Here is a 24,232-nt window from a genome sequence, read left to right on the forward strand (position 1 = left end):
CTTTCATACACGAGCAGAAATGCTATCACCGATGACTCCTGTACAGCATTCTTTTCTTGAAAACAGAGCTGGAATTTGACCAGACATGGAATAAATCAGAAAGCACAAAACAGCATGAAATTGTGTTAAGATGGTCTTTCTGCCATGGTGATACTGTTAGCAAGGAGGGCTGTTATGTGAAGGAAGGTATATGTTGAATACACAAGAGACGATTTATTGAGGAAGTCTATTTTATTGCTTCACACCTACCTCTTTATTAAAAAAGCTCTTCATGAACTTAAAAAATTACCAAAGTACAATACACATATTTGGAAACTTCTCAGCTGATCCCTAAGTATCAATTTCTCTCACATCCCTGTCCTATTTGAACAGTTCCTTCTCTCTCTCTATATTCTACCAGACAAAACTGCAAACATAACACTACATACCTGCTGCACTGAGAGATTCTGATTTCTCAACAGCTCTAATGCAAGGCTTTTCCCTGCTCCAGCAAAGCAAGACCTCAGTGAGATGTTCAGTGCGTTTGAAAAAAGGAAAATATCAAGAGGTTTAACATGAGAGTTTCTGAGGGTGAAAGACACATTATTGAATGAAAATGTAGATTACCATTTTGCTGATGCATTTGACAAAAAATTTACCTTCATTCAGTAGCTCTTTCCAGGTACTTTGGTATGGAACTATCTATAGCAGTATTGTGCAGCTCCTTTTAGTTTATACTGGTTTATTACCAACAGAATAATGGTACAGCTCCAGCATTTTCCATTCAAGCTACCAGTGAGTTGCAAATGATTGAGAGAATTTTGCTCACCCTTTAAAGCACATCTCCAACCCATTTGCACAATCACGTGTCTAGAACTTGCAGTGATTCAATCGCTGCCAATCAAGCTTTGAATATACGGCAATGTAAGCAAGGCAGCCGATCATCCAGGTGACTTTGCATTGTGCTATGCTGAGTAAATTTGTTTGACAAGTCACGTTCTCATTTAAATACAGCCACTGAAAGATATTACAGTTCCTTACACGCGAGGAACACTTGTTGTTAGTTTTCATAATATTTAATTAAAGCTTGCTGTTTTGCTGGAATTGAGACACCAAGGAAAGAACCTGCTCTGAAGCTTTAATTTGCTTAGTCCCCAGGTAGGCTGCACTGTTACTGGCTGTGTCCTCCAAGAAGTATCGGTAGTTCACCATCATGCCACAAGCAGCAGCAATGCCCCGAGGGCTCGTGTCTCCCATCCAGTTTATTCGCCACATCACGGAGCCATTCTGAAGATGAAAATTTGCTACTGGATTCAGAGCATAACCACGATGTTTCTCTCCATACAAATACCAGGCACAGAGTCTCATAAGTGGTGAATGGAGCACTTTAACTAATTTTTCTGATCTCACCCACTCATTGTTATTTAAGAGCTTCTTTAGTGTTTCAGTAGTGGAGTCTCCGGTGAGCTCAGAGATTTCTTGCCGTTCTGATTTAGTAAACAGTTCATTTCTTTCCAGTTCTTTTGTTTGTGAGGAGAGGAGACCAACAAGCCATTTGGTGAATCCTGGGATAGGTGAAAGCGTAGAAAAAGTTTTTATCCGAGGAAGTTCTTTCTGCAGACAAAAGGAAAGTAAAAAAAACCTCACTTGATTTTTGTCATGACTGACAAAAGAACAGGTGATAGTCTTTACTTGGTATTGATGCTTGATTCTGAGAATTAACTGATACACATAGACAGAAATAAAGAAAACAGGACAGCCTGCCACTAATAGCTTAGTGACTAGAAAATACTTGAAGAACAAAGAAAATTTACACTCTGACTGAATTACAGTCAGAGTAATACAATCACATAACCTCTATGAAAGCACTTATGCAGTACTTACACACACTACGTTGTGGTACAACATTTTATTGGCAGAAATAAACAAATACTATCCCATGCCATAAAAAAGTTACTCTGAGGAATGATTTTTTTTTAAAAAAACAATAAACATACAAGTTCTAAACCCTTTTAAATCTCATTGATTTTTCATCTGTAACTCTTTTTTTACATCAAGGACAGTTTATTATTTCAGTCTACTGTAAAATCAGTAGAGGTAGGATTTCTAGATTTAATGGGAAGAAGAACTTCTCGAGGTTTTGAAAATGGTTCTTTATACAGCCCCCCACTTGTCATCCTGTTCCCAAACTATAAACTACATTGGCAAAACTGCAAGATAAAAAAGACATGCCTGCCATAAAAATATCCATCACACAGTTTAATGCTTGTTTTAACATAATAAAACTTCTCCTCCTAATTGATGAGTAAAAACTGCTAACTATGGAATCACGTAAAGCAAAACATACATAAGGAAAATTGTGTTTTACTTCTGAGGCACAACAGCTTGGAGAATAGAGAAGGTTGTGAAACTCAATTATGTTCCTGTGTGACCTGATCTAGGTGGGACCTGCTTTGGCAGGAGGGTAGGACTAGATGATCTCTAAAGGTCTCTTCCAACTCCTACCAGTCTTTGATTCACTGACACTTGAATTAATAAGAATTACATGGTTGAACTGTGCTGAAGAAGTGTGGGGAGCATGGAACAGAGGGATGATGGAGCTGAACTGAAACAACTACAGTTAATTACGTTTCATACAGGAAGAAGTGGTAAGAACCAAGATGTTTATCAATGTTACAGAAGTATCTTAATATCAACACACAAGTGCCTTTAAATGACTACAAAAGGCTTATTTTCTACTTGGAGTACTACAGAGAAAACCACAGGCGCTGCAGGAGCATATGGTGCCATGGGGCTGCTGCTGCTCTGCTCCCTGCCACACAGCCATCTGCATGCTGCTCCATCAGGCTGCAGCAGGCAGGCAATACAGGGCTGCCATTCCTCCACTACACTGGAGCCAAGCACCACTACTAGTAATATTGCAGTAACATTCTCCTGGTTATTGACAACGGTTTTTTTCCTTCACACACAAGAAAAATGGATCTGGAATGCACTTTTCTTTAAAGCTGCGGGGACAGTTACATTCAGGTGCCTGCTTGTCAGCAACACTTTCCTTGATTCAACACTAGCTCCCACCAAAGACACTACTCATGCAAAACCACAGGTCTCCTGGAGAAGAAGGAGAAAGAAAGGTGGCACAGAAGTGAATTTTTAAAGGCCACTGGAATAATACTTCGAGGTACCTGTTCCTGGAGAAAAAGATGATAGCTTTCAGTTTTGTCAAGACCATAACAAGCAGTATCACTTGTTACCTTCATTTGTCCACCAGCGCATGAGAGCTGACCAGTGGTGACTCTACTGTGACCAGCCATAGCTTAGCTGCCAAGACAGTCTGCTGTCAAGTAATTTGACCTTTTGCATGTCAGTTCTTACTGCAGAAAGATGAATTTCTGCCCAGAAGGGAGGGCTACAATTCCCTTCTGAAGATTCAATGACCCAGTACCCTTCTGCCTGTCCACACGATAATGACGGATGACAACTCAGCAACTGTCTAGGATGTGACAGACCTGCAAATGAACCTTAAGGTACAAAACCACAAATCTGCAATCTATAATGAGCAGTACCCTTTTCATGTCAGCATCCTTAAACAGTAGCAAGCTCCCCCAGAAAAGAGACTGGATTTCAAAACAGAGTTTTCGTTCTTACATGTCTTCACTCTGGTTGTGCTTTAAAGTTCCTCTTTAGTCCGTAACACAGAGAACACAAGAGACAGGAAAATCAGTAGTTTTCAAATTAATGACCTATCAATGAGAAATCCTAGATGTGCTGCTAGAGGGAGTGCAGATGGTACTATTGTGTAGTGGGAGTGAAAAAGAAGGAAAAAAATAAAAAGAGAAAAAGAAATAAGTTGTTAGAGGGTCTTTTCCTTTAGGTGGGGATTCAAGGAATACAGGATGTGTTTCTTTTTGATCTGAAGATGGGATTACATCCTTTATAGGTTTTCCATTTTTTTCTAACTCCATTACTCATCCTATAAAAATAGTGCCTTTGAGAACACATTGCTTAGGTCTCTTTCAAAAATTCTTCACAGACATTTGGGGTTAAAACCTGAGATGGAAAGAATGAAGGTAATGCTTACATTTGAGAAGCAGAAATTCTTTTTTCAGGTAAAAGGAAAAACTGACTGGACCAAGAGAAAATGCTGCTTGCCACAAAGTCATGTCTGGAAGTCTGCAGCATCTCTGCTAAGAAAGTTTAGTGTTTGAAAATACTATTTTGCTACCAGAGCCAAGAAGCAGGGCTTTTCACACAGGAGCTGAGCCGTGTCCACTGCTTCCAGAGGGTGACAATTCCAATCTCAGCTTCCAGCTTGCAAAGCTGAGACTGCACCTATGCACCATGCACCGTGACAAAAGGGAGAATGAAGGACTTCTTCCCATATTTGTGTGTTAATAAGAACCGCTGCAAAGCTCCTAATTAACTGACATTTTGCTTCCTTGTGATGTCGACTGCTCTTTCTTTATCATTCAGTTTCAGGAGTGACCTGTTCACCAAGCCCAACTCTAAATATTTATCAGGAAGTCAGTTGCTCCTACTCTATTAATAAATTAAAAATGTGAAATTGTGCATATTTTTTACTTTTTAGGACAGATAAGACCTGGGAAAGTGACCCCATTTCGAAGCTACAGTAGAGAGTCCTATAGATCTGATAAATACTCGAGTTTAGCAGTTTATCTGAGGCAGCCATTTCTTGTAAAAAAATAAATAGACCCAGTGAAGTGTTCACATTTATGTTGTTGCTAAATTGATGTGCTAGTTTCTAAGGCTATTGGTAGAGATACATTAATGTTTATTTTCTTGTCAGAAACTCACACACCATTAAGAAACAGCTGCTTATTTTGTTTTGGGGTAGATTTCTGGTTCTGGTCGTCTTTAAGGTCGGTTTTTTTTCATTGCAGAAAAGTGCAGACTTTTTCTATTATCCATATCTCATCTGAAACTGTCTTGCACTCTGAAAGCTGTAGTCCAAGGTCACATTTTTCATCAATGAAAGCAAAGCCTGTTTTGGAAATTATGATCTCCCCAGGTCACCTAGATCAAATTAAGGTAGCAATTATCAACAGCCCAACCAGAAAGCTAAAATCTGCCACCAATTGTTAAGCATTCTATTGAGTCTCACAGTAGCTGCGAGTTTTCTCCCCCAAATGCCACAGGCTATAAAATTCTAAGCACTTTTCTCAAAGGCTTCACACCACAGTTATCTGTTTCTGTCATCTGCAGACTGAATTGCTATGATGTACCTTCTGCAGAGCTACAGACCATTTAGAGTGGCTATAAACACATTCTGAATTAAATGTCTGTCTAATGAGAAATCTATCTGTCTACACATTTCATCAGCACCTACCAGCTTGCTACAAATCCATCTGCCTGCTTGTTTGCCAGCACCCAACTTGGGGTTTGTGTTCTGACTAGTTTTTCTGAAATGGTATCAAAATCCAATTTGTTTCTGGGAACAATACAAGCCTAAATTAAGAACACAGGAGATTCTTTCTGTTGTCTTGTTCCTCGCTTCACATGCATTAATATAACCAAGAGACTGCACAGAACACACAGGTAGCCTACTCTCGGATTTGTACAGGGAAAACTGGGACCAAGTGGACTAATGAATTCATCCCTCTGGTTACCCAAAACAATCCAAACAGGAGATGCTCAGATAACAATAGAAGCCTGTTTACAAAATCCTTCTGTATTATTTGTGTAGCAAACTTTTGACAAGCAACTACCAAAACCTGAAAAATCTCCTATTTAGAGCAGCACACTTTCTCCCAGGATGCCCTTTGTATGCAACACAAGCTACGTCTCTAAGGGCCTATTCTGTTCTCCACTATATCCCTCCCCTTTACCCAATTAAATTACAATACCTGTGCCAAATGCCAAACCATAATGTCTAGGTACAGATTAAGGATTCAAACTGCTAACTGTGCATATATAAACAGTCGAAACTGAGGAGCCATTTCCGTGACTCAACTTCATACGTCCTCCATCTGCTTAAATTAGTGAAAGCCTCAAAAGCAGGGGCCATTAACTTCTATGCAGTGCCTCAAACTAACAGTGCTTAACACTGAGGGTTGTAATCTTTGCCAGAGCTTCTACTGCTGCAGTTTTCCTAGCAGTCTTAATAAAAACTCATTTGCAAGAAATACTTTCATGAGGGAATCTGTACTTGACACTCTTTGAAGGTGAGAAGTGCTGCCCTATATATGTTCTTGATTAGCAGTGTATGTGACTAGTTCAGGCAAGTTAGCAAGAAGATTTCTTAATCATTAAACTCAATCTCCATTGTACTAACTGATTTTATAGACATGACTTGATGGTGTAGATCACCGATACATTGACGTAACAGGTGAGTTTTGAAAACACATCTTGCCAAATAAAGGCTTCAATGGTGGAAAAAAAGCTCAACATATTTCTAACTTAGTGTGTGCCTTTTTCTGATCTGATGATATACATTCATGACAGGTCCAATTTGAAGTTTTCCTTGTGAAGAATGACAGCTGAGAATTTGTTTTGAGGTTACAATGGCACTTACAAGTAAAAGTGTCAGAGCAGGTTAAGTTAAGGCAAAGTCAGATAAAGGATTTTTACTAAGGTTTTAAGAGTTTGCAGTGCTTTGGGAAAATATGAATCAAATCACTTTCTGCACATCAAACAGATGTCCACAGAGGTTAACTCAAACAAATGGCAAGTTATAGAAGTGTACTAACCATCAACTACTCAAATACAATGAAAAACAAAATTCTCAATCCCTTCAAATGGTCTCTTCTTCCCAAAGTATGTTATTAGCAGTTAAAAAGTCTCATCTTACACCATCTGAATCACTTGGTGAATTAAACACTTATAAAGATTTGTTTAGTACACCACTATGCAAAGGTTATATTAAAAATCCTCTTCTTATCACAGACCTCAACTATCTATTTTTACAGAGGCTGCTGGAAGCTTGTTTAATGAGATTAATTTTTGACCCAAGATTCTTTTTGTTGAGGCTATATTGCTTCAGCTCCTGCCACCAAGTCAACTCAGCACTACTGCTATACCATTTGTCCCTTTTAAATTAAGTGACTATAATGCTGCTCCAAAGAATTATGTCCAGCCTGAACACACCCTTGGGAAGTCCTTCGCTTACCCCTGACCAGACAGAAGGAGAATACACGTGTGCAATTAATGCACTGAAGTACAATTTTGGGAAACAGATGAAACAGGCTGCCAGGAGTGTTAGTGACCATATGCCCTGCCTTTGTCCTGAACAATTCAACTGTAGAAATTTCATAGTGTAACTCCTGAAATACACAGGGCTTCTTTCCACTGAAAGGTGAAGTCCACTGAGAATGGAGTCCCAACATTTAAAGCAACAGCTCAACGAGTAGGCATTATAGAAGTGCATCAAGTAATTCTGGTAACAGCAGTATGATAACTTATAGTCATTTCACAGTGTCAAATACAAGACAATAAATTCAAGAACAATACTTTGGAATGAAGAGGAAGAAAGCATGAAGGAGTGGGTGAAAGTGGGAAGAAGAGTGAAAGAAAAACTATGAGAACCACATCCACTATGGATAAACACTCCTGGATTATCCTTTATATCTTTTTGAGCCCTACAGTGGTACCCCGAGGTTTATCATCAAGAAAGAATAACCAAGAATACACATGAAGAATGAGGCAATACATTGAGGTTGTTGTACCTTTAATATACATGTATAAAATAAATATACACAGGCTATTAATAGTTCAAGTTTTGCTACAACTTCATAGTCTACTAACACATGTCCAATTTGTCATATAAAACATCACTAATAACAGCACATTTTTCTTAACATCTTAAAAAAGTGCATGAAATGTAAGTAGGAAGGAAGACTTCCACCTTTGGCATTGTATGCAAAGCACTTAGCTTTCAGTATTAAATCACTTATTTAAGCTTGAGGCAATAATTTTATGATTATAATGTATTTAAAGGCATCTCAGTCAAAGTGTTTCCTATTCATCATGTGTTTGGTGGAACGCTGGAAAAAGGGTTAGATTTTACAACACTGAAATGTACCAACTTTGTCATAGTATAAATAAGAACCACATTCTTCTGCTAGACACGTACATTTTTAGAACTTGCAGGTAGGTTATCTTAAGTATAGTATGTCAATTTTCCTTTATAACTCACTCATAACTTTTCTAGTGTTGTATGCAATTAGTGATGGACAAGTATGTTGTCAACAGGGTTACTTTATGAGAGGAACTCAATTATCCAGAAATTATTTTTCAGATGTAAAAGCAGATTACTGCATGAATTTCTTTCAATTTCCTCTCAATCAAGATCAGACAGATGGCATGGCCTAATTATACCTGGACTACTGCACTTTAGACAATGAATTTAAAAGCCACTGCAAAAGCAAGAAGCAATAAAATTCAGCAAAATACCCATTAAAATAAAATAAAATAATGCAGGGCAGCCAGCTATGATTCAGTAGCTGACTAATCAATCACCCTACAGTAGCTGAAATTTGGTGCACCTGATTTTAAGTTATTTTTGTAAGTAGAATTGAAGTTCAAATCACAGACAATTTTGCAGACATTATTACTAATCCAGATGCTGGAAGGACAAATATGAACACCAGTAGAGATCATTACTTTTAAGTGGTAGGTGTGTCTATAATTTAAGTAGTAAGGACCAGTAAATAAAATAATGTACTTGACCCAGAAATGTGACTCTATTTCACATCACTCTGTATATAAATTAATGAATTTTCAATTCCTTTCTCCAGTTGTTTAGAAGAAGATTCTGCAGGAAATCATCCTAAAACTATTGACAATAATCTCACAGCATGTAATGATATTATATAAATACACAGAACTGACTTCCATAAATTAACCAATTCCTGACACTTTCAAACGTTCAAGACATTTTCTTTACTATGTTGCAAGAAATGCCTGGGCAAGGAAATCTCTTTTTTTTCAGAATAGATGTATTCAAAGTGAGCATATAAACTGCACAGATAACCAGTGGCAATTCAATGTAACAAACCAGAAAATGAAGTAGTTAATGTAGAAGAATTATTTTGTATTACTGGAGTAGCTGTAAGATTTTGAAAAAGGAAGAGTAGGGTACACTGAAGACAGAAAATGTTGACCACGGGCCTGGAAAGCAGCCTGTTAGCAGGCTCCACCTACTCAACTGAGAGATAGTACTGAATCATGTTAATATACTATATTGAAAAATCCAGCTATTTTGAAGTTGCCTTCAACAGAGATGTACTAATTTGACTTTTAGACAACCTATGCACATGATTAGACAAATGCAAGTAACTGACATCGTACACGTCAGCTATGTAACGGTACCTACATCTGGCAGTCATTAACCAAGAGCAGAAAATGTTCTTCCACCTTTATAGATCTTCAAAAGTTGACCTGGTGAGGAGCTACAAGAAGCTACAAGTGAAAGGGAAGATGTAGCAGCTCATTGCCTTGAGCAATGACATAATATAAGGGGAGCACACTGGCCAAAGAGCAGTTGAAGTGCACTTTGCCACACTTACCTGCAGCTCTTTTACAACCCGCTTGATGAGGTAAGTTCCAAGTTCCACACCTTGCAGGCCCTGCTGAGTCAAACTGATTGAGTAGAAAATTGCTGTTGTAATTTTATCTGTATCTTCTGCTTCTAAAGGTGGCACTTCTTTAACTATGGCCTGGGAAAACAAAGAAAATATAGTAGTTCTTATCATGATTATGGGTGAGGAGACATTTCTTTTTAACTGTCAAATGTTAATACTTTTCTGCATTGTTTCACTCATTACCCTCTGGGAGAAACAACAATTAAATTAAAAGAGTAGAAAAAAAGAGTTGCTTATCCATTAGCAAGCACAGGAATGGATTGTAACATGCTTTCAAATTTTCAGAAGTAATCACAACCATTTAGAAGTTTTTATCTCATTTGCTATATTTTCTTATATATTTCTTATATTTTCACATTCTTTTTACACTTGAGCAAAATCCAAAAATTTCAGCTTAAATAATACAGGAGACACACAGAATATCCCTGTAACTGCTGAGTGATAATCCTCTCATCTCTTACAAAAACGAAACAAACCCAAATATACCCAAATTATAAAGAACCACATTTTTTTAAAGAAGTATATTGCAATTTGAGCACTTTGCTGTGTACTAAATGCATCAGTGACCATACCTGGATGCTGCTGGATATATCACTGGTCAGTGCAACATGCAAGACTATCAATGGCTCTCCTGGGATTGCACAGTGAGAAAAAAAGTAGCATCTTCTGTATGACCCCACTCGACGTTTCATATCAACCCAGTTTCTGACAGGATGTACAGCTTCAGAACTCAAGGAGAAAAGAAAAAGAAGAGTAAAATTATGGAGTTTTTTCACTTAAAACCAGAGGTCAGCTGCCAACCCTACAAGCTCAGGAGTTTTCCTATTGGTATCAATAACAAAGCCCTTGAATCAAAAAACAGAGACTCAAGCTGTAAGTGAAAAAAGTAAAATGTATCAGCAAACTGTGACAACACAACCTGTAAAGGTGTACTGCACACCCACTCTCTAGATTTCCTTTGGGGTCTCTTCAGTATGAGGGTGATGGAGCACTGGAAGGGGCTGCCCAGATGGGATGTGGAGTCTCCTTCTCTGGAGACATTCCAAATCCATCTGAACCAGCTCCTGTGTGGCCTGTTCTAGGTGGCCCTGCTCTGGCAGGGGGGTTGCACTGGAGGAGCTTTTGAGGTCCCTTCCAACCCTCAAAATTCTGTGATATGTTTATTACATACCTGAGATTTCACTTGCACTTTCTGTTCAGTATAGGATACCAGAATTACTAAGTCATTCAGTGAGTCTGAACACACCTCTAAGGAATTCCTTTTCCCAAGCTACAAAGTTGTCTACTAACACTTTCACAGCAATGTCTTCACCTAAGCACTCAAAATACTCTTGTCTCTATTACATATTGAAAGTCTAATATATTTGCCAAAATACCTTGAGAAGTATAATATTACTGATGATTTTCTTTTAGAAAATTTAGCTTGTGTAAGGTCTCCTTTCCTTGCCTCATCATTTAAGCCATTTTTCCTCAAGCTCTTTATATCACAAAATGCCACACAACACAACTTTAATTCAGTCATCTTCATCACTACAATTTGAAACCTTTGACAGAAACTCAGAAACTTATGCTGTAGATACTCAGGAATGTTTCTAATAAACAAGATGCTCTCTTCACATATCATTTACAAGTGATTCTATGCATCTCACCAGTTCCAGCCAGGAGGAAGAGCCTCATTACATTAGAAGTAAAAACTTTTTGAGTGCTGGGCACCACCCCATGCTGCATCAGACTTAAATGTTAATCCTTCACCAACACTGCTGGTGTACACTGAAGGGAGAAGAAGGTGGCAGCAGCAAGGAACAGGAAAAGAAGGAGTATGAGGAGGCACTGCTGCAAGAATCTGAGTTTGTGGGAAAAACAACAGCACCACCTCTGGCAATGTGGGAAGAGTAACTGAGAAGGTAGGAGAAAAAACTGCAGTCTATAAGTGAAGTATGTGAGCCTAAAGGATCAAATGATGGGACAAACAATCCCCTTGACCATTTACTTAATTCAGTTTTTGAAGTGTGCTAACTTCAACTATTCCTTAATTATATTTTGCCTATGGTGTAGTAGTAAAAAGCAGCATCTTGAAAATAGTGGATCTGTACAGTCACAAGCATTTTGTCACTTTTTCATCCAGGAGCCTTAGCAACTTTCAGCACTTACTCACTAATTTTCTGGAGTACTTCACAGGGTGATTGCCAGGTGACCCGTTCCAAGTTCAGGAATCCTGTAGAGAACCACTCTGAAAGCATGTTCTTTAGAACTCCACTCATTTCCTGTAAATACAAGAAGGACAAACTTATCTGCTAAATAAGCTAGGTAGAGTGGGAATGTGAGTAAAGATAACCTTGATAATTTCAAACTACAACAATGGGAAGTTCAATGAAACTGATGTATCCGTTTGAGAAGATAAACCACCTAAAAGTTCAGCTTTCCTCACACAGAACTGGAACAATGAAAATGTTTAAAGATACAGTCTGTACTAAACTGCAGACATGCAAATGCAAGAGAATGCAAAACAATGTAGATGAAAAGCAGACAATAACTGGAAATACTTGAGCAGTCTTGACAACAAGGTCCCAGTTGCACAGTTGCTCAGATTTAAATACCATGAAAAAAAATTCTGTGAAATTTGATGAAAATAAGGGCTTGAATTTTACTGTAATTTTCTACATCTGAACTTCTGAGTATTCAGCAGTTCATGCCTTGGGAAGACTTTTAGTACTAGTCTATTAAAATAAGAAAGCAATTTCCAGGTGCTTACCACACTTTCTTAGTCATCTCTGTGACATCAAACAATTTTTTCCTTTGCTCTTTAAGAGAAACATACATAATAGCTACTTACTCCTGCCTGTTCAGCACCAGGATTAACACGTGAGTCTTTCTACTTCTGACAGATCTCCCAGGCACATAACATATCTGCTGAAGGTGACTGAAACCCATACAGGCACAGTTAGGCATTGATGAAGTACAAAAATGCTCCAGTTTGGACTTGCAGGGATTGTAAAACTCAGTGTAGGAGCTGCACAGGCCCACTCAGATGATAAACTAGAAAATTAGTTATCTTTGACCAAGGTGCAGATAAAACCACAGGCTTTATAGATTTTTTCATCTTTTCAGCAAGAAAAACAAAAACAGCAGTGTAAGACTAGAGAACTCAAAAATCACAGCAGATCTGGAACAGTATGACACAGAATTAAAGCCAAGTGTAATATCAAATACATTCTGAAACATTGATCCTAATAATGAATTTTATATTTCCTGATGCCTACATTATAAAGGATTTTCCTGTCTAAAATTCTTTGAGTTTAGGAAGTATTCATGAATTAAGCACAGCGTGAATATCCCTTCGAGACTCTAGTGCTTGTTTTTCTTTCTTCTATTTGCTTTGTATACAGTACACAATGTGACACCAGCAACAACTTATCAACAGTCTGATGACAAACTTATGCTTACCTGAAACTAACTTAATAATCATTTATTTCAAAACAAAACCACTTCACCTTCTATGCAGACCTTTATGAAACAGCCCCTGCTGTATTTAAAAAAGATAAAAATTGTGTTCCAACATCCTTTAGCTTGCAACATTTGACTAATGCAAAACCAGGGGAAAAAAAATATCTGTACAGAAGACACTTACTACTTAAAACATCTTTCCAAAGGTGAGATTTAGTCTGAGAACTTCCATTAAAAAAGCTGGTATTTCAACCTACACCAATGCACCCAAATATTTGATGGTAATGACCACAGTCATGGAGTCTACAAGCTAAATTCATCACAAATCCTGGCTCTTCTCCATAGCTGAACTATCCAATCTAATTTTCCTTCAGTCTCTCTTTTTCTTACCTACTCCTTCTATGCTTACTATGTGTTAGTGAAATACATAAGCTTTTGTTTGGCATCTGTTCTTTTTAATGCAGAAGTGGCTTCTGTATGAACCATCTAGAAAAAAACAGCCATTCCTCTGCATAGAATTCTGTCATGCATCACAATCTTATGCTTTCTGTCTTTTTTTCAGTAGCATCCTCAAATATGTAAGAAAAGAAGAGTGTACTTATTGAAGTATAAATTGACATATACTTCAAACAGTGAAAATTCCAACTGCATTGTTCCAACTACAGGGAGTAACCATGAACTTTTCCACGAGGTGAACTCTGCCAAGCTTTGTAAATTAGATTTTTGGTCTCTCAGCAGAGCTCTCTTTCAGCTATAATAAACTGTGCTCTAAGTCTTCTGCCAAGTTGTAGTTTAACTTACACTTGTATTCCAAGTACAAGCAAAGCCTGCATATGCTAGTAAAAAACAGTTGTTAAAGGCATTGGAAACTGAAATTTAAGTATTTCTTTTCAATCACTTTTAAGTACCTTTATAGGGTAAGCTATCTCCACTGGAAAACAATGGAAGGCACATAAAGCATGGCACCAGCACAAAAACAAACCTCTGAAAAAAACACACATATACAGCTATCTGCAACAAGTACTGCTGAAAGGCTGAGAGGCTTGAAGGGTAACACTAAACCGAATCCAGTCTTCACATTGTTCACCGATGCTTTGGCCAAAATGTTCCTGCCTTCTCTGTCTCAAGCTAAAGCTGCCCTACATAATAGTAGCTGCAGGTGGGCAGTAATGGAACAGGTAACATTCGAAAGGACTGGATTAGCTATGTCAAAACTTTGTAAGTAGGATAGTTGAGGGATATATGCAGTATACCTTCTCCTGCTTAACAAATGGAACTATTGCACATTTATAGCAAACTGGGGGGTTTATCAGACACTTATGTTAAACCTGTGATGCCTGACTACCTGAAACAAATGCAAACTAATTCTATAATACCACATTTCTGTGAAAAATGTATAATTACCTTTGGCTCAGGATCTTCAAACTTGGTGCCGCCTGACAATACATCACTCAACTGCATTTACAGTAGCTGTGATCTATACTGGCAAAACTGTTTTTGCTGCTGCTTCTGGGCTAGTGCATTAAAGAGAAAGCCACAGGTAAATAAGCTATACCAAAAAGAGTCCAGAATTGTCTGCATAATGGCATCTACAAGAAGGTGCTCTTTCTGGCACAGTTAAGATATGCAGGGATTGCAACTCCCCAGTAGTACAACCGAGCAGGTCTTGGCCTGCAGTCTCAATAAGCAACAGTTTTATTGAGAAAAGCTGAATTTTAGTTCAAGTACTCTCTCACATACATATCTGTCATCTTTTTCTCCTTTTTTAATACATTTTTTCTCTCTAATCATAGAGGCATAAATGTCCTAAACAGGTATAGTCTGATTGTTTTGTTTATTCTGGCTTTAAGGTACTTCCCTTGTGAACCCTTGTTTCTGCACAGCTCTGAAGTTTTTAGAAAACAACCATAAATCATTTTGGTCAAATATCCCTTGGTGTAGTGAAAATTTCCAGGTATATCATGAATGCATGTTTTGTTTTGTAAGAGCACACTGTAAACCAGAAAATTAAGCTAGAGTTGTCAGATCTGGGGTCAAACTAACAGATTCCTATGGCTCTCTTGCCATCCATCTGCTTTTTGGAACACCATTTCAAGCTGCAGCCTAGCAGCTAGGAGGGAAAACTGCTGACGGCTGCACTCCTGGTAGTCATGATTGTGAACACACTGCTCTGCATCTATTGGCAGCAACACGGCTCAGATGGCAATGAGTGACCTGGGAGAAAGCCAGTTATGCTGCACAGAAACTGGTAAAAGTGGAAAACATAGGACTGATGCATTCAGCTTCTCTGAAACACCTATAAGGTTAGTAAGCATGCTACATCGCATGGGACACAGCTTTACGAATGAAGGCTACTTTTCAAGATGCAGAATGCATTACAGAGCTACTTTAGGTCCAAGAGACAGCTGTATCATTACAACCCAAGGAGCAAGTGAAACAGATGTGCTTTCTGTAATGATGTTGGAAGAAGGGAATATTGGAAAGAATATTGGAAAGAAAGGAGTATGTTTATGGTGAACTACAACTCAGTTCAAATAACCTGTCAATTATAAATAACAACGCTTTACAAATGGAGAAGGCAGCAGGCAGGCAAAAGAAAGAGAACAGATTATCTACTCCAACTGGAACTGTGCATGTTGACAAAATCTGTCAGTGTACAAAGACATAAAACACTGTATACTATCCAAAACTGTTTCATTCCAGTCATCTGAGGAAAGTCCTGAGTTTAGTATCATAGTATATGCTAAGTTTCTTGAAAGGCTTAACTCCAACAATGCCAGTCTCTAGTTTAGTTCTCATGTTTTGTAAATTTAGTGGTAAGTAAATTCTTAATTTTCATTCCAAAGGCCTTTCTAGGCATAAAATGGCTTCTCCCAGATTTCATTAAAAAGAAAAAACCCCACACATTTATTATTCAGCATCCCAATTTTAAATTTGAGCAACAAGACATACTGAGATTAGTATCTAAAATTTCCAGCTCTACTTCAGTTTCTGTTAGCTGAGCATAATAAATTGTAGTAATTTCTTCTCCACTCCCTGTTCTTGCTGCAAGATGGCAAATTCCAAGCTTTCCGATCTTCTCATCAGGTCCCTATTTACTGAGCAACAAATGGGAAAACTCTTACGGAAAAAAAGAGAAAAACTGTCCCTCTACTACAAAAAAATAAAACACCCCTTACATGGAAAGTTCATATGCAGATATTTACAGATAACCATAACAGGCAAGAGCAGTAGCTACCACTCCATGCATATCAAACAGATGCCTCAGTTACTGTTAGCTTGGAGAGATACTGAAAAACACATCCACTGGCAAAACAGGATTCAATAGTGTGACACAAATAAAAGGAGACTGCTTTTCTGCTTTTTTTATTGCTAATAGTAATTACTGCAGTGGTGATGGCAGTTCTGAAAACCTCACAGGCTCCTGGGTTTTATACTGCTTGATGTCTCACTCCTAAAAAAAATAAATCAGTCAGTTCCCCCTTTCCCCCCCTTTTTTCTCTTTGAGACAATGAGTGCACAAGCATTTTCAAGAGATTTAATCATCTATGTAAGTTATTTTGTGTTTATTTAACAAATAACACTAAAACAGAAATGCTTCATCAACCAACAACTAACGGTCCAAGTTGCTTCTGTATTGATATGTTTTGAGGAAACAGAAAAATCTTTCCTATTTACAACCCAGCAGTGGGTAATCCTTGTTTTAATAGGTCTTTGAAAATGCAAAGCAAGAACTAAGGGCTGTATAAGAAATATTTGAGACAGTTTGGGCAAAAGCAAAATCCCAGCAGGCTGTATAATGCATTCAGTAATTTTCCCCCAGCATCAAGAAGATCCATTTCATTTTATTTCCATGTTTCTTTGTAAGTGCAGATACAAATACACAGAAGTTATAAAATTTTGTTGCAATTTGCCTTTATGTATGCCAGAATTCAAATCAAATCTACAATACTGAAATGGCTATCCAGGACTTTTGACAGGTAAATACCAAACACCTTTTTTTTCACAGAAAAACTTGAAACTTTCTGTTGTTCTTCTAGTTGAGGGCTTCTTAGACCTTTAAACCAAACTTTCAATATTCAGATTCTCCATATAGCCACTGTTTCACCTGAGTGAACAAATATTCTAATCCAGTGATGAATCCTCATCAATGAGACCACAATTCTTTCAAGGCAGTTCAACTGGGTAAAAGAAATACATCCTTCTATGGAAGTATGTAGATAAGACATCTATTAACACAAAAAATTCCCTTCCCCAAAAATCCATGTACAGTCTACATATAAAAGTCTCCCTTAAAGCCTGTTCTAACATTTTCAAATCCTCTACTAAAATTTAAAACCATTTTCCCTCATCATAGGAAAGTCAGTGGTCAAATCACAGAATGATAAGAATCCCAAGGGCTGGAATGGACCTCAAGAGGTCATTCAGTGCAACCCCCCTTTCCAGAGCAGGACCACCTACAGTAGGTCACACAGGAACTCATACAGGTGGGTCTGCAATGTCTCCAGAGGAGACTCCACAGCCCATCTGGGCAGCCCCTGTCAGTGCTCCCCCACCTTGAACAGGGAAGAAGTTTTTTACGTGTTTCTTTGGAATCTCTTCTGTTTCAGCTTGTACCTGTTGTCCCTTGTCCTACCACTGGCCATCACTGAGAACAGCCTGGCTCCAGCCTCCTGACACCCACCCTCTATGGATTTATAAATATTAATGAGGTCATCCCTCAGTCTCCTCCAAGCTAAAGAGGCCCAGCTCCCTCAGCCTTTCGGAAGAAGGGAGATGCTCCATTCTCTTGATCATCTTTGTGGCCCTGCACTGAACTCTCTCCAGCAGCTCCCTGTCCTTCTGGAACTGAGGGGCCCAGAACTGGACACAATATTCCAGATATAAGCTCTTATAAGAAAAGTAATTCAAAGAAAAGTCCAACCTGACGTTCTTGCTGTGTTTAGGAGCAGCTGCTAGGAAGGGAAAAATGCCCCAAAACAATGATGGGATTTCTTTTTTTCTAATAGAACAATATATGCACAATGAGATTACAGATACACTCCAACTACTGCTTAATTATGGAAGCAGGTTTGACAAAAATGTTACTTTTTTTATTACCGTCTTTTGCCAGCAACTTGAACTTACCACTGATTTCTTCTAAATCAGATAGAAAGACGAAGAATATTTTAAATGCAGCAGTTGAATAACTTGCTACCTAAATAACAATGTTGTGAGTGTTTCACCTCAGTCTGTATTTCAAATGTTGCAAACTGAGTAAACAAGCACACTACAGAAAAATCTCAAGAGGAAGATGCTGACACAGAAGAAGTACTGCAGGTGACAGGGTTCTGAACAGTAAGAACTCCACTCAAGAAAGAGGTTTTCAGCAAATTTCACTCCATTCATTGCAAGAGCTCATCTCAAAATCAACTTGTTTATAAAGACAGTGGAAAACATGCGTGCCTTTTGGTGGAAGGAAGGAACAGAATACATGGAAATAATGCAAAAGAGAGAGGAAAACACCTCAAATAGCATCATGAAAAAGAATTAGGCCCAGCTTTAGCTTTTCAAATAACGTATTACATGTCAGTATTGCTTTTTGAAATGGTCATCTTAACATTATCCATGAACCTTACAGAAGAAATAATTTATACATTTAGTTAATAGAAAAGAAAAGCCACCTCTAGGAGAGATTACGAAGAAAAATTTCTCTTCATTATGTCTCTTATACATATTTTTGGTGGACTCTTTGGAAAAAAAAGGCTGTATAGCCTCAAAAATAGAGTTTACCACTAAATTTTTCCCATCTGATTACCAAGAAACTTGTATCAAGAGATTTTATCACCCTTACACATCCCAAAAGGCATTTACTATGCCATAGCAACTTATCACTAAGGATACCTATAATGTTTTTGTCTTGTTCAAGGTGATAATTCTGCCTTCTAATAACTGTAACTTAAATATAAACTAAACCTTAATTGAAGCACACTCCTTCTCTTTGCACAAACTGTCATGTTAAGTATTTCCAAAGCATTGTTCAGAGTTTATGTTCAAGCTCTACAGAATTCTTCCAGTGAGGTAGTCACCATTCTTCTCAATGTCTTTTAAGTCAGTTTTTTCAACTCAATTTGCCTTACATTGGATCCTGACAGCTAGGGCACTGTGACTTCTGATTTAATGGACACTTAAAATAGCTTAGTGACTTCAGTGCTCAGAATCTTTCACAAGTGTAATAATGGCACACATTTTGGAGTGCAGTGCAGCTAGGCACACGTCACGCAGTACATAAAATCACACTAAGTTACCCATTCACATTTCTTCAATTACTTTAAACACCAATTCAACTTAAGAAGTGATTTATGAGAGACAGCTGAGGGCGTTAGGAAGATGTGTATATTTGGGAGTAACTGAAGACAACACTGCACCAGTTTGCAGTTCATCATCTATATTCTTTATGAGTCAGAAATGACAAAACCAATGGAGAAACAATCATCGTGTAATTTGTATTTTCTTGATAATACCTTAAGAAATTCAAGCAGACAAGAATTCATCACCTGTAACAGTGAATCCTGACATGTTAACATCCATCCCAAGCTCCAGAGCTTTTCTATACCCTTTTCATCTCTTTCCTGTAGTTAGGGAAATCACCAAGGAATCATTCTGAAATTCTAACTACAAGATCCCAAAATTTATGTTGTATCACAAGAACAATTCTCTGCATGACTCAAATTCTTTATTAAAAAGAAAAAAAACCCAAACCTTCAACAATCCCTCACCCCCAAATTTATAGCCTGAATATTCTGCCATAGAGTTTTCTCTGTTCCTGACATTTAGCCTCAGAACAGGTAATACAGTATCTCATACCTACTGCTTAAGGTATCAAATGAAATACACATGCCTTCAAAGCACTTCCTCACGAAAGATATATTTGTAAACATTAATGAGGTCATCCTTCAGTCTCCTCCAAGCTAAAGGGCCGCAGCTCCATCAGCCTCTTGGAAGAAGGGAGATGCTCCACTGCCTTGATCATCTTTGCGGCCCTGTGCTGAACTCACTCCAACAGCTCCCTGTCCTTCTGGAACTGAGGAGCTCAGAACTGGAGGCAATATTTCAGATGCAGTCTCATGAGGGCAGAGTAGAGTGGGTGGAGTACCTCTCTTCACCTACTGCCCACACTCCCTCTAATAGACCCAGGATGCCACTGGCCTCCTTGGCCACGAGGACACATTTCAGAAGCAGGATACCATTTCTAGCCATGCCAGCAAGAACACTGGAATAGGACACAGTTCTAGATCTTGGATGCAGTAGAAAAATACAAATTATCTAAATGAAACTTCACACTGAACAGAAACAGTATCCAGGGTAGATTCTTGCAGCCAATATGGTCACAAACAAAAACCAATGCAAACCACTTGCAGCTTAATGTTTCCTGGCTTATGTGCTATTTATTACCAATGTTCACTTTTGGAACAGATCACATTTGAAAAATAAAATTGATCAACTAGTGCATAAAAAGACTACAAGAACAGATATGCAGAAGCCCAGTGATACAACAAACACAAATATTAAAACAATACTCTAAGAAGACAGAATGCTTATGACAGCCCTTTTACTGAAGCTTTTAACTTTGCAGACGGTATTTTCCTACTTTCAAATGTGTTTAGCATATTTATGAAGACACTGTATTATTTGATGCATATACATTCGGCTGTTTTACACACTTACATCCTGCTGATTTTGCAAATTCAGTTTGTTTTCACTAAAGATGATACAACTGGAAGTGAAATCTTACCAATGCTGTTGTTACTCTGGTTATGCAATGACTGTGGTTAACTGACAGTACTGACATCAAAAAGATCCTTTTCTTGTCAAACTTAGTTTAGATGTGAACAACAACAAATGAGTTATGGACAGCACATCTGACCAACTTGCTGTCTTGCTTCATTGCCTTCTGGGAAGTCCTGTCACCTCCCACCATTGTCATCTGCTACATCATTCTTTCCATCATACCCATGTCTAGTCACTGTACCATGCAGCCACTGAGGATGTTGCACCTATTTTCTACAAAATACTAAGACATGACAGCTCCTTATTCTTGTTCATCTTCTTCATCATGGCTTCTAATCACTGTGGCCCTACATCAGGAATCATACCACTAAACGTCACTCCTGCAGTGAGCTTCTGATGCAGCTTGGCTGCACTATGTCACACCACATCAGTGTGGTACTCCCTTCACTGCCGTAACGCCAGCCCTCCAGAGCCCACAGCCCATCCATCCACTGACTTTGGACAGCCCACTGCTTCCCACCATGGCCCAGTCAGCAAAGCCACCTTCCACTGCTGCCATGGCCTGTGGGAAGGGGTTCACACCACAGACACCCCAACAGCGAATCAGGTTCAAGGGACACTTTCCAGATCAACGTGAAGGCTCCAAGAGCAGCATTATGTGTAGAAAGCCCCCAAAGCAGACCTCTTCTGGCCTCTCTTTCAGAGCCGCCCAACCCTCACCTTGACATGAGGCCCGTCCAACGCCTTGGTCGCCAGCCCCTCCACCAGGTCGCCCCTCAGCTCCACCAGGAAGCGCAGCCCACCCTCGAGGCGGCCCAGGTGCTGGAAGAGACCCCGGTACTGAGGGCTGAGGTAGTAGCGGAGCCGGTCCTCGGCCTGCAGCAGGGCTCCCAGCTCCCTCTGCTGCTCCCGGGCCTGCAGCACTTTGGAGCTAAACTCCGCCACCCGGCCATGGTCCACACCGAAGTCGCGGGCCAAGCGGGTGAGGAGCTCAGCCCTGGGCGGCCCAGTCTCCAAGGCGCGGTAGTACCGCACGAACTCCGCGGTGCGCAGCTCCACCGGAGGCGGGGCTTTCTCCTTGGTCTCGTAGGGCGGCAGCGGCGGCACGGAGCGCCTCAGCAGCTCCTCCATGCCGGCCATAGAGGCGGTGCCCGAGCCCGCCGAGCCCCGGCGCGGGACGGCCGCCACCGAGACGCGACGCAAGCCCCGCGGCGCCGCCCAGGACCCGCGCAGGAGCGACCGCGGGCTCAGACACGGACGCAAGCGACTCATCCCCGGCGTCGCCTCTTGCAACAGCCGGCAAACACCCTTTACCAAGGCCAGGCCGAAGCACCGCCTTCGGGGCCGCGTCCGGCAAGCTTACTGGCTGGCAAAAGAGACTGACAGCTCTCCCCGCCAATCGTCAGCGAGAAGGGTGTGGCGGCGTTGGGCTGGGCTCGTCCGCCATCTTGAGAGTGGCGCGCAGACGGACGGGTCCCTCCGCTGCGTTGCGGTGCCTCCTCCCGCACTGGCCCCTGCGCCCGAAGGCGTTACTGTCACTCCTTCATAGCACAGAGCCTTTCTCTGCCAGAGTGCGCGTTCCCCAAGCCTTCAACCCACTGGCTGCTGTATCAGTCTCACCTGTCACTCCTGTTTTTCTCCTGCCTGCTGCTGTTCCCCTTACAGCTCCACCTGTGCCTGAGAAAGATGCCCTAAGCAAGGTGGCATGACGAGCCTGTGCCTGTGACAGAGTTCAGATGGCATCAAGGACAGAGCTGTTGGAACACCAGTGGCATCCAAAAATCTTTGTCCTCATGTCTTTAGGAGGTCTACAGGTTTGGGCTGCTGGAAGCCTGCCAGCTGTCAGCTGGGAGCTGCTGAGCAGTGAGGGTACAGGGGTTACTTCACAGTCCCAGGAAGCCCACAGCAGGCCTGCTGGTATTTTTACTCTAAAATAAGTGCAGGAAACTGCACAAATTTGATTATGTAATTAGAGGACACAGTCCTGAAAGTAGTATGCCCTTTGTCAAGAACCCAAAGTCCTCTAAAGGGAATCTGGACTATTACTAACAAAGCTAAACATACATACCACTTCTGGTTCAGTCTTAAAGACATATTTGCCTTTTTTTTTACATCCCATGTGCTCAGTTATCACTATTATTTACCCTATCCATTAAACCAAGCAAAACACATAGGTCTGGTAGATGTCAGTGAGATTAGAAGTGAGTGCAAATTGTCCCAATTGCCAGAAGCACAGGGTAGTATTGTCACTATTCAAAGTAAAAATTGTGAGGAGAGAATCAAGCCCTGTCTACCAGTGAAGAGAAAAACATTAAAACACCAACTGCTCTAAGTCAGAGCTTCCAAAAGAAGGTAAAAAAACAACCATTTTTTAGCAATGCTTCATACATGAGGTGAACAGACTTGGTTTTTTAATAAAGAGTAGATAGAAAAATAACTTTTTATTCTAAATATTTAATAATGATCTGTGATCGGTTGTATTTGTCATATTTATGATAATATAATAAATTTCTTGATAACCCATGATGGAGATTTGCTTAACATAAGCCTAAATACCGTGCTGAAAGTCTTCAGGAGCTTTTAGTCTTTGTGGTAGTTTTGGTTAGGACACATCAGCTTCTGAAACCATTGGGACAGAACAGCTGCCTTTGACTCATTAGCAGGAAACCTTGATACCCTTATGCACATACAGACATAGCAAGACACTTCAGTATCCTTAGTGCATTAAAATGCTCCTGTAACTTTGTATGAATTAATCAAAACACTAAGGCATTTATAACAATATTAGTTGAAAACCTTAGTCACCAGTTCAGTTTCTGTATGATTCAGAGATTCCTGGAAACAGGAAGCCCAAGATTGATAAATTAGAACAGGGAGAGTGGCAATGGAAGTTGAAGGCTTATGACCTCCCAGGAAATGGCCAGCATTTCTCAGAATCAAGTTCAACATTTCTAGCTTTTAAAAATCTTGCGTAGAAATCACTACTTTTCATTTTGACAACTCTCTGAAATTGGCCTTAGTTACAATTCTTACAATAACATAATGCTCTTGTGTAACCCACAGGCCATAAAAACTAGCTGCCAATAATGTTCATTGACCAAAAAACTTTGTGGTGCAAGTTATCAGGCTTTGTAAAGTAGGATATTTCTTTTGAAATCTTCTACTGGTTCTTTTTTTCCCCTGGGGAAAACTATTAACTTCAGCTGCTGCTGGAAAAATGAAAGCACATCTCTTTCTGTCAGACCTGAGGGCACTAATAGTCTTTAATGGCCCCGACCAGCATCATGAGGTGTCTTCTCTCACATTCTCCTGTGGGCCCACGAGCCCCATTACAGCTCAGCTTGGACGGTTTGAGTGCCTGAGCTTAGCTGTAGGAATGTGGGTCTCCAGTTCAGCCACAGCCATGCCTCTGTGTGTGTCTCATTCCAGACTTGCTTCCTGGC

General features: G+C 39.7%; 1 protein-coding gene across 1 annotated transcript; it reads right to left on the bottom strand.

The window, feature by feature from the left end:
• Nucleotides 1–212: 212 nt before the first annotated feature.
• Nucleotides 213–22,108, bottom strand: MLYCD (malonyl-CoA decarboxylase). Its single transcript, XM_010200806.2, has 5 exons — nucleotides 21,510–22,108; nucleotides 11,727–11,839; nucleotides 10,148–10,304; nucleotides 9,501–9,650; nucleotides 213–1,593 (listed from the first exon to the last, which is right to left on the bottom strand). Exons 1-5 carry the CDS (start codon nucleotides 22,059–22,061, stop codon nucleotides 1,060–1,062), a joined length of 1,506 nt encoding a protein of 501 aa, XP_010199108.2. The 5' UTR covers nucleotides 22,062–22,108; the 3' UTR covers nucleotides 213–1,059.
• Nucleotides 22,109–24,232: the final 2,124 nt, after the last annotated feature.

Source organism: Colius striatus, chromosome 14 (assembly GCF_028858725.1).
Source record: "Colius striatus isolate bColStr4 chromosome 14, bColStr4.1.hap1, whole genome shotgun sequence".
Taxonomy (NCBI): Eukaryota; Metazoa; Chordata; class Aves; order Coliiformes; family Coliidae; genus Colius; species Colius striatus.